Source organism: Mastigoproctus giganteus, chromosome 10 (genome assembly GCF_048544385.1).
Source record: "Mastigoproctus giganteus isolate SK-2022 chromosome 10, ASM4854438v1, whole genome shotgun sequence".
Taxonomy (NCBI): Eukaryota; Metazoa; Arthropoda; class Arachnida; order Uropygi; family Thelyphonidae; genus Mastigoproctus; species Mastigoproctus giganteus.
The window spans coordinates 181,459,839-181,472,246 of NC_143584.1; the positions used below are offsets into that span (position 1 = coordinate 181,459,839).

Genomic DNA, 12,408 nt, shown 5'->3' on the forward strand with positions numbered 1-12,408 from the left:
CTTCACTCAGTGCTCCCATAGTCTTCTGACAGAAGGATGTTAGAAGAATTCTGAATAATCTTGATATGAAAAAAGCTCCAGGTATTTCTCCACTTCTTAAATCTGTCATCTTCTGCTTGGGAATGTGCTCATAACTACCCATTTCCTAAAAAAAGGGTGACAAATACCTCCCTTGCAGTTGTCATCCTATTGCACTTATCTACATATCTAAAGTAATGTAGAAATCTATCACCCACCAACTCATAAACTATTTTGAAACTTTCCACCTGATCAGTGATCAGCAATATGGATTCCATCAGTGTTGATCCACTGGTGATATATTGGTTTATGTTACTCCTCTTTGGACAAAAATCATTGGGAAAATTTGGTGAAGCTCAAACAGTTGCTTTTGACATTTCTAAGGCTTTTGATTGTACTTGGCATAAAAGTCTTAAACAAGCTCCCATTAGGGCCTGCCAACTGTTGTTGGCTTTTTTTTTTTGCCATTAATGCTTGTGTTCCGCAAGGTTCAGTTCATTCAACCACTCATTTCTTTTGTATATATTAATGATCTTCTTCCACTAACTGAAAATGCTCTCCATAGTTTTGCTGTTGGCAACACACTACATTCCACCTTCCAGTTCAAGAATCTTGCTGTACACAAACAGCTTTTACTTTTCAAATATCAATCACTAATTCCTTAAATGGTGATCTGCAGGTAATTCACCAGTGGGGCAAAGAAAATTTAATAAACTTCGGTCCTTCTAAAACTCAGTCCTGTCTCTTTTTTTTTTGCAAAAACGAGCTTATTGCTCCTGTACTGAACTTTGATGACAGATTTCTAGACAGTCATATCTTTCTATTAGAAATTACCCTGACTTCTAATGTTCCTTGGCATACACACATCACAAGTATTGCTTCCTCGACACCAAGAATCATAAAGAGAAAAACTGGGGTTTCTTTTTTGCTATTGGTGTTGCCATTCTTCTAAACAACTACTCAGTCTTTACAAATCTCAAATTCACCCTTCCTTGGAATATGGTTCCCACTCTGGGTTGGTCCTCCAAAACCTTTATCATGCTTCTAGATTCTATTCATAATGGAGCAGTATGGTTAATTAATGACCAGTCTCTTAAAAAGTCTCTCCACTTGCTATCATAGATATTTAGTTTCTGCCATATGCTTTGTCTGTAAATTCTTCCATGGGAACTATTCTTCTGAATTGACATCTGTAATTCACCAGTCTGAACACATGCTGAAACCAGTCATCATCCATTCACTGACTAAATCCAAACTCACAGAACCAACTTTCCTCCTTTATCCCTTCTACTTCTTTTTTCTGGGGTAACTTTCCTTCACATGTATTTCCTGAAAATTATAATCTACAAAAATTCAGGTTTAATGTCAACAAGTATTTTCTGTCTTCTTAGTCTTCACCCCATAGTATTTAGTACTATAGTTTTAATACCCTTTATGATTGGAATTTTCATTTTAAAAAAAACATGGTAGCACACAACCTTTAAATAGTCCTCATGTTTCTGTTTATTGCTGGTGTGGATATAAAATTGATTTTTTGATGGGGAAAGGGATTTCCTGGACATCTTATTTAATTATCTGAATATCTACTATTTTGAACTTAGAAAATTATTGTGTTGAGTTGCTGGAGCTGAAGGGCAGATTGCTGAGGCACATCATTCAGCCAACTTTTGTCTAATGCTCTAAAATGCATCATACGTCTTATTTTTAACCTTTTTAAAGAATTGAAGATGAGGGAATCTTAGATTCTCATCCAAAGTTATACTGGGATCTGTATGGGAAATAAATATGATCAGGAATCCATTAAGATTAAGCTGGCAGTCCTATATTACATGATATCACTTGTAATAAATTTATTCTTATCAACAACAGTGAGTTTTTTTGGATTCAGACATCAGGAAACATTTATTTTTATCCAGTAACTTAATTATGGGATTAAAGAAATTGTTAAATAAGATTTATATAAGTTTTTCATAATTAAAAAAAGTTGATATTTTTATGTTAAATATTTTTATGTTTTTATGTTTAACTGAAACACCCGACCTATCAAGACATGATAGGTCGGGTGTTTCAGTTAAACGTTTCAGAACTTCTAAGAGGGGTAGGGTACATCCTGACAACTCGAAATCATATAGCAATGTGGGGTCAGAAATGCTTTCCTGAAGCGGTGTTGTACACAGAAGCACCATAAAGAAAAGAGACCGTAAGTGTGAAATCGTTTTAATAATACATGAAAAGAAGCAAAAGGTACATGGATTAAAGTAAGTGTTCGAAGTTTCTTCCACGGGCTACAATGCACGCCTCACATCTCCGACGCATGGACATCCGAACATTCTGGAATACTCCAGGCGAATTTCGAATTTCTTCGGCAGCTACTGCGATTCTTGCAACCAGCTCCTCAGCATTGTCAACAGGGGTGTCATAAACTAGCGATTTCATATGACCCCAGAAATAAAAATCAAGACATGATAGGTCGGGTGACCGAGCAGGCCAACGCACGGGACCACCACGTCCGATCCACTGTTGACCAAATGTGACATCCAGGTAGTTACGAACATCTCCGCTATAATGGGCAGGGGCTCCATCGTGTTAGAACCACATTGTCTGTTGCGTTGATGCAGAAATCTGTTCATCTCTCAAAAGTTGTAGCAATACTTGCTGCAGAAAGATCAAGTAGATAGGTCCGGTTAGACGACACGGTAACAGGTAAGGTCCGATGAGGTGATCTCCCATAATACCGGCCCATACATTGACCGAAAATCGAATCTGTGCTGCACGACGTCGCACGACGACTTCTGTGTACAATACCGCTTCAGGAAAGCATTTCCGACCCCACATTGCTATATGATTTCGAGTTGTCAGGATGTACCCTACCCCTCTTAGAAGTTCTGAAACGTTTAACTGAAACACCCTGTATATATAGCGTTTATAAGTCATTTGTCATATATAGTCCCTTATTTTTTATTTATGCTATAACAAAAACCAAAATTTTTCGTTACCAACCCCTGCCTAGCATTACTTCATTAACACAGTATCATTCATGTTATGTGCCCACATGGTATTTGCTTTCATCTTTGATCATTTATATAAAACAAGTTCAGAAAGGAAGGCCTTTTACAAAAGTTCCTTATCAATTAGTATTGAAAACTGATATTTTAATAACCACTCATATTGTGATTTTAATTCACTTATGATACGCTATGATCTGTAAAATATAAAGAGTATAGTCTGTATATTTTACTATAGTTTATCATAATTTAGTCAGTATTATTAGTGTTAAAGTTTTTTTTTATATATTATTGATAGGTTTTTATTTCTGCTTAAAATTTGTTGGTACAAAAAACTTTAATGGCCAAAATTCACAACATGAGATTTTTTTTTTTTTTTTAAAATCTTTTTTGAAATTTTGAATTGCATGATATCGTCTTTGTTACTATTTATTTTTTTTTAAATAATCAGAGCTTATTAAGGCATTATCAGTCTAAGATGGGATTTTAAATTTAACCCTGTATTACCATAAGTGTCATCTTTTTTTTTTTTTTTTTTTTTGACTTTTCTGTTGTTTCTCTAAATTTAGGAGTGAGATTTTCTTTCCCCTCATACCTTTCATTACCAGTTTTCTCTAAATGATGATGCAGTATTTTTGTTTTGACTTACATAGATTACTAGAGGATAATAATTTAGTTGATACCAAGTGAGCATTTGTTCTAATTTTTTGAGTACCTCGCTCTACCTTATATTTTTTTGCCACAGTAGCATATGCTTTCCAGATATTTCTCCATTGCTACTTAGCTGATTTGTATGCTAGTCAGATCACATGACTTTATATCACTTTTTTTGTGCCTGCACACCATGTGACCTTTCTGATTTACAAATTTTTGCATAGATTGTTGCATATGGTTCTAATAGGAAGTATACTGTATATTGTCTATTAGGATCATATGTGACATATAAATTATAAAAAAGTGAAATTTAGACAATATTTGAATGGCATTAGTGAATGGTTCGATAAGAATGTACATGATCTCAGTTTTTGATTTAAGATAGAAAACAGTGGTTACCTTTAGCTTTTTTTTTGTTTGTTAAGAAAAAGGTTTTTTTAGTTTTCATCAATTGGCTAATCAGCTGGTTTTACATTTTTGAAATACTGTAAATGTTGCTTTTTTGTGTTAAAAATAAAATAATGAAAACCGATGTCTTGTTCTCTAGGACTATATGGATGCTTTTGAAAAGCTACTTCACCTGAACCTCAAGAATCGGCAAGAACAAGAAATAATTCATGTCATCCTTCACTGTTGTTTGCAAGAAAAAAGGTTTAATCCATATTATGGTTATTTATCACAAAAGTTTTGCAGTTTTGATAGAAAGTTTCAGGTAAATATTTGTTTTCTCTAGATTTACAATACAGAAATATATCTGAAAGCCTAAATATATAAAAAAAATTATAAGTACATGAGGAATACTTCGAAAGTTGTATTTTGAGTGTAAAAGATTGTATGCATCAAAATATGCCATTGATTGTTGCAGTTGAATTACTTTGTTCATGTATCAATATTCAAAGCAGCTCTTACAAACTCCATCACACTGCCTATATAAAGGAAAGCATATGGAAATCATAAAATTTGATGCACAGTCCTAAGATCTGTGTTACCTTCACATAAAATCTAAAGTGAATGTCATAATTCCTTAGTTATAAAATATAGGCATTTGTATTTTAACATGAATAGTCCTAAATATATATAACGAGTATACAGTATGAATAGTGAAACTCAAACAGTTGCTCTTGATATTTCTAAGACTTTCGATTGCATTTAGAATGAAGATCTCGTAAACACTCTCCTATATGATCTGCCAACTGTGTTTTGCAAATGGATATCCAATTTTCTTTCTGAATGCTCACTGTAGGCGATGGTAGAAAATGCACCCTGTCTTTTAACTTCTTTGCTAATGCTGGTGTTCCCTCAAAGTTCAGTTCTTTTTCCCTCTCTTTTCTTCTTGTATATTTATTGAGACTTTTTCTACTGAGTGAAAATTGTATCCATGGTTTTTGCTGATGATAGCACATTTCTTTCCACCATCTAGATTCAGGAACCACCACCAATTCCCTAAATACTGATGTCCAAGTAATTCTCCATTGGTGGGGGGTAAAGAAAACTTAGTTAACTTCAAGCCTTCTAAAATTCAGTCTTATCTTATTTCTCAAAAAAAAAGAACCTGCTGCTCCTATGCTCAGATTTCTAGACAAGGTCGCATATCTCTGTTTGGATTACACTAACATATAATCTCTCTTGGGATAAGCACATCACAAATATTGTTTACTCTGCATCAAAATAAAAACAGGTTTTATTTTTTTGCTCTCAGCATTACTTTTCTTCTAAATGACTACTCACTCTGTACAAATATCACATCTACCATAACTCATGGCAGTCAAGTTAATTGATGATCCATCTCTTACAAAGTCACTCCACTCTCTGTTTCATAGACATTCAGTTTCTGCTGCACCTTTTCTATAGGGGGCGCCTCCGTAGCCAGGTGGGAAGGAGCAGCAGTGCGTAGCACACGCTTCTTGATTAGACTGGGGTTCGAGCCCATCACCACCAAATACAGAGGATGTGGAAAGGTCAGGGAATGACCACCGCATATTCCCGGAGCAATATGGCCTTAGTTGTTAATGCTCCTAAAACCCAAAATAACTAACTAACTAACCTTTTCTATAGATACCTTCATTGGCATCTGTAATTCCTCTACTCTCTTCCAAACACAAGCTCCAAGCAGTCAGCAACCATTCACTGTACAGCTACAACCTCATGGAACTAACTTTTGTTTTCTGGAACAACCTTACTTTACCTGTATAGTATTTCCCAAAAATTACAGCCTACCAAAATTCAAGTGTAATGTGAATGAGTATCTTCTGTCTTGTCAGCTTCAACTCATGTGCAATACTAAGTACATAGGTTCTAATACCTTTCATGCTTGATGCTTTCATAAAAAAAAATAATACAATAATAACTGCATTACAGAAGCATTGACAGTACAGTAATACCCCGACTTACGCGAACTCGGAGTTACGCGGTTCTTGATTTTTTCGTTTGGCAACGCTGCCGCCCACTATCTTCAAGGTCGTTTTTCATATGTTATCGATATACGGTGCGATGGCGGAGAATGAGAGCGAAAGATGAACAAAATTCAACTTTGCTGCTTTGTTTTTTATATCAGTGAAGGGGAAACACATTTCACCATAATAACGTAAAAACCAACACAATTCCAGCTATCGGTATAATCGCAAATGCAATTAGATCGAGTTTACTACCAGTTTATAACAGATTTCACTAGCAGAAACGCAACTGGATTTTTATTGTTTTATGGTAGTAACCCCTAGAAATGTGAGGTGTTAATAGTGTATCTCTGCCTTTATGGTGTTGTTTATTCAGTTGCTACATGCGTGCAGCTTTGTTTATGCGTATCAAGCGTGCCTCGTCGTTTTGTAATTGCGCTTTATTCCCTAAAAATGAGTAAAATACTTAATTAAAAGGTGTGAAAAGGAAGCGTCCTGGTGAAGACTGCAGATTCAGAGAGAAAAAGAAAAGCAATTATCGATAAACAGAGGCGGACTGGATCAAAAATTCTTACCCGGAAAAATTTATAGTGGCCTCATACTATGGTTTATGGCCAAAATCACACTGGCTCACCGGGGTTTCCCCGGTAAGGCTTATGGCCAGTCCGCCTCTGTCGATAGAGAAAAAATATAAAATTGTGAAACGCTTTGAGCGAAATGAAAGACCATGTGATATTGCACGTGCTACAGGCCTAAACGAAGCAACGGCGAAAAGCACATGACAATTGCAAACTTGACAGGTTGAAAATTGAAAAGGGCTCAATTGTAAAGGGCTTAAAAATTTTAGAAAACATAGACTCCAACGAAGAACGCGTTATAGCTACAAAGCAAGGAATAAAAAAATTATTAGCTTGCTACGAAGAAATTCTGTGTGAAAAAAAAGAACGCGCTGTGTCGTCAGACGAATTTGTTAGATTTTATGAAGCCATCGACATCGAAATAACTTTTTAACGTAAGTCATTTGTTTTTTAATACATATTTTGTATTAATATGCATAAAGAACTGCAATTTTATTAATATTTTTCTTCTAAACTAGTGTTTTTGTTAGTCCTTGGTCCCAATTAAGCAAAATTTATATGTATTTATATGCAAAGTTGTACCCCGACTTACGCGATTTTCGTCGGACCCACCTATCGCGTAACTTCGGGGTATTACTGTATACTATGCTTGTTTAATTTATTAAATCACAGAGCCCTAAAATAACTGTTGCATTTCATGCACTGTTAATTATACAATATTTAAATGTGGAGTGAATGTGAGGTATGTGCAGTGAAGTAAAAAAAATTACTTAACTTTTATTACATATTATTAGTTAATTAATTGTAAGAAGATATTTATTTACTTTTTAATTTAAGAAATAAAATAATATTAAGAAACCATAAAACAATTAAATAACTTTTTGTGTATAGAATTCGTATTTGTAAACTTTCAGAAATATATGTTCATGCTTTTTTTAATGAATAGTAAATTATTACTATAAAATCTTGACTGTCGAAATATTTCACTGAAAATTAAATTGTCTGGTGTATTTGTACTTTTTTTTTTTAGATGGCAATGCAGTATGCATTATGGGATAAATTTAAAGAGATAAACAGTTTGAAGCCTAGGATTATGACTAACCTTGCTCATTTGTTAATCCAGCTCTTCACAGCAGGTGCTTTGCCGATCTCAGTACTTAAGGTAAATTTAACATGGTTTCTTGAAATTCAAAAAAAGTTATACTTTTAAATGGTTTAGCATAATAAACTTGACAAGCAATTTGTCTAGTACAATTTATAAAACTAGTTACAGGAACAAGGTCAATTTATACCATCTCATTTTGTTTAGTAGTAATAACTATAGACATAATTTGTGGTGTCACACAGATATAAGGGATGCGGAACTGCAATTTGGGGAGTACAACGTCTACAGAAAGGATAGACAGGATAGGAAGGGGGGAGGTGTTATGCTATTAGTTAAGAAACACATAAAAACCAAGGAAGTGAAGCCAGTCGACATCGCTGGACAGTGCAGTGTGGAGTCAGTTTGGTGTGACATAAACATTGGGAGATCAAAATTGAGAGTAGGAGTGTGCTATAGGCCTAATGACTCTGATGAGTATAATAAGGAACTGTACAGGGAAATAGAATGGGCCAGTAAATCAGAGTGTCTTATAATGGGAGATTTTAATTTCCCAGATATTGACTGGAATTTGGGGGCTGGATACTCACACACTAGCAGGGCTTTTGTGGATTTATTGGATGATTGTTTTCTACATCAGCATGTTCGGGAGGCAACTAGAGGGAGCAATACTCTTGATTTGATTATCAGCAGTGATTCTTCATGCATTAAGAATCTGCAGATAAATGAACCACTAGGTGGCAGTGATCACAGTGTGCTGAAGTGGGATTTACTCAAAGAGGTAACTACCATTAGGGGTAAAGGGAAGGGTTATTGCTTCCGTAAAGGCGACTACGATGGACTGAGACAGTATTTAAATTCTATACAGTGGGACCAACTGATGATGTTACCAACAGCAAATTCAAAATGGGAAGCATTCAAAGAACTTATCTTGGAAGCTACTAGGCTTTACATACCAACTAAGAAATATTGTTCAAGGTTTAGGCCAAAATGGATGTCAGATGAACTAATGAGGCATATGGCAGAGAAGAAAAATGCATGGGATACTTACAAATTAACACATGACACAGAAGCCTATGATAGATACAAGTTGATATGCAACCAAGTTACAAAGGAGGTTAGGCAGGCGAAGGCAGATTACGAGAAATCCTTGGCAAGGGATGCAAAGAAAAACAGCAAAGAGTTCTTTACTTATGTAAACTCTAGAAGGAGAGAGATGAATCAGATTGGTCCTCTTGATATTGATGGGTCAAGTGTTGATGATCCTGCTCAGGTAGCTAACAAACTAAATGAATATTTTGCATCGACATTCACACATGAGGAGTTATTCAGCGAGGGGAATGCCAGAGGTGTATTCAACTCTAGCAGTAAGTTACAGAATCTTGAACTGGGAGTAAAGTGGAGGAGAAACTGTTGAAGATAAACACAAGAAAGGCACCCGGGGTGGATGGGATCTATCCAGTTATATTAAAGGAGGCAGCAAAGGAAGTAAGCAAACCCTTAGCCATAATTATGAGAGCTTCCTTGGACTCAGGGGAGGTACCCATAGACTGGAAATGTGCAAATGTGACCCCAATTCACAAAGGAGGATCAAAGGCTGACACAAGTAATTATAGACCTGTGAGCTTAACTTCTGTTCCAGGAAAATTAATGGAGGCACTGGTTAAAGAAGCACTGCAGGATCATTTAGACAAGACTTCAGTTATAGCTCAGACACAGCATGGTTTTGTTAAGGGGAAGTCTTGCCTGACCAACTTGATTGGATACTATGATGCAGTCACAAAAGAACTGGATGCAGGGAATAACTTTGATATTATATACTTGGATCTTAGAAAGGCTTTTGATACTGTTGCACATGGAAGACTGCTACACAAATTGGAGCAGTGTGACATTGGAGGCAAATTGCTGCTATGGATAAAGGGGTGGTTGAGGGGGAGAAGACAGAGAGTGGTAATCAATGGACACTGCTCATCGTGGACTGATGTTATTAGTGGAGTCCCTCAGAGCTCAGTGTTGGGTCCATTATTGTTTTCTGTATTTATAAATGATATTGATGATGGTATATCGGGCTTAATGTCCAAGTTTGCAGACGATACAAAGGTTGGCAGGGTTGTCAAGGACACTACTGACACTATGCTGCTGCAACAGGATCTGGAAAGGTTGAGCAGATGGGCTGAGAGGTGGCAAATGAAGTTTAACATTGATAAATGTAAAGTACTACACATGGGAAACAGCAACCCCAGAGCAACGTATCAACTCTGTGGTACTACACTGACAGTGGTAGAGAATGAAAGGGACTTGGGGGTGGTTGTGCAGGCAGATATGAAGTTCTCTGAGCAGTGCAGACGGGCTGCAAGAGTAGCTCATGGAGTATTGTCAATGATATACAGGAATTTTTCCAGCAGGGATAAGGAGGTGATTATTCCATTGTATAAGGCGATGGTCAGGCCACACCTAGAGTACTGTATACAGGTCTGGAGACCTCATTTCAAGAAGGATGTAGAGCTGCTGGAACGAGTACAGAGAAGGGCAACAAGATTAGTGAATGGAACAAAGGGGTGCTCTTACGAAGAAAGGCTTAAGTTTTGCAAATTACAGTGTCTGGAGACTAGGCACCAGCGAGGTGATCTGATAGAGGTGTATAAAGCCTTGAATGGTTTAAGCATGCTCAATGCTGGTGGGATTCTTCCTCTAGCTCAGAAAAATCACCTGAGAGGGCATAAATTCAAATTGAGGAAAGACAGATGTAGGATAGACGTGCGGAAATTTGCCTTTAGCCAGCGGGTGGTTGGTTGGTGGAACAGACTTCCATCCCTTGTGGTGGAGGTTGATAGCCTAAATAAGTTTAAGGCTCAGCTGGACAGGTATTTTGAATGAACAGAGGGGTGAAGTGGAAGTGGTTTTTTTTTTTTTTTTTTTTGGCTGATGCTGCATAAGCTTGCTTTCTTGCATCAAATGCCTCTACTAATGCTAATGCTAATAAGATTATGGCTGTAGCAAGCATGTCACAGCTCATCACGTCTATCAGGATTGAGATTAGAATTTCCACAAAGAGTGTTCAAAACTTTCTACAGGGCTAGCAACTGTTCAAATAGAATATATAATTGATTAAAGGGAACAAATAAAAGGGCTCAGAGAGAGAGAGCACGTGACTGAAATGTGCCACATCTCTTAAATTTGTGTCCAAATTGCTGTTTAAAGCAGTCTAGGCTCAGAGACTTATGTACAGGAGCATAATGGCAGAGTTGAACATACAGTCCAGGTGCCTCCTTACCTTAGACACACATATACAATTGCATTGGCCACTTCAACTAAGTGCGAAATCATTGCCATCAAGAAATATGACAGCTGAATACTGGACAATAATTATCAGTTCCTGCTCATTCAATTACTTAAGTTGGAAAGTTTGCAACTGTTGAAAAATGAATAAAAATCAGCTGAAAGCCTTGACAACTTAATAATTTCTGTAAAATCCATAGTTAAAATTTAGAGGGGCATAGTTATGAGATTAATTCCCTGCAATGACATGGATTATTTAAATGCGAATTTTATATTTCTTGAATGACTGACTTTCTCATTAATTTGTGATTTGAGTTTAAAGGGAGTGAAAATAATTGATTAATAATTTAAATTCAAAATATTAAAACATACTCTACCAAATTACCAAAACATATTTTTCATTTGCATAAATATGTTAAGTTAATTTTGAATTCAAAAGAGAAAATATGAATGTCACTGCTAGCTTCTAACACTGGGATGCACTGCCAGACGTAACATTTTTATTATTACCTTTGGGGGAAAAAAAACACATGCTTGTAAGCCATATAAATAAATATATGATCACTGATCATTTAATTCTTGCAGCTAACTTACACTTCATTATGTGGATTCTTTGTTTCCTTTTTGAAATGATAACATGAAACTGGATACACATGTGTCATGCCATACTCAACTGACAAGTCTCTGAAAACATTTTTTTGGCACATTTGCATATATATATATATGCAAATGTGCCAAAAAATGTTTTCAGAGACTTGTCAGTTGAGTATGTGTGTGTGTGCGTATGTATATATATATATACATACACCAACATAGATAGCACTAAAAAAGCCAATTACTTGGATATCAGCATACAATTGCACAATAATAATCAGTTAAATACCTCCGTATATGACAAACGAAATACGTTTGGCTTTAACACCATCAGCCTTACTAACTGGCACTCAAACATCTCCATAAGAATCCAAAAAAATTTAATATTATCCCAGAGTATTAGATTAGTTAAAATATGCAACAACGCAGACAACATAATTAGAGCTCTTACAGTCTTTAAGCATAAGTTATCTGAGAATGGATTCCCAATACGCTTCACAAATATAAACCTACATACGGCCATGCAAATAGCCTTAAAAAAATACCATAATAACATCGACCACCATCATATTATAACTGCTGTTTTGAGGAAGTAAATCTTCCACCACGGGATTATATTATCTTGACGGTTTTACAGAGCCTGTAAATATGTATATAACTAGGCACTGCCTTAGGAGCATATTTAATACAGCTTACACTCATTGAAAAAGTTGTACCTGTATTTGCTTCTAAGGCAGTAATCAATTCTTAGCTTCTTTCTTGCCTTACTCTTCCTTCATTTTTCA

The 12,408-nt window shown here is 35.9% G+C and overlaps 1 protein-coding gene across 1 annotated transcript in view; it reads left to right on the plus strand.

Moving 5' to 3' along the window:
• The window catches only part of LOC150079592 (nucleolar MIF4G domain-containing protein 1-like), an 86,116-nt gene that overhangs the window by 69,214 nt on the left and 4,494 nt on the right, over positions 1-12,408 (plus strand). The window contains exons 13-14 of the mRNA XM_090382350.1: positions 4,225-4,389; positions 7,679-7,810. Of these exons, the coding sequence (XP_090238476.1) occupies positions 4,225-4,389; positions 7,679-7,810 (297 nt within the window). The remainder of the gene's footprint in view (positions 1-4,224; positions 4,390-7,678; positions 7,811-12,408) is intronic.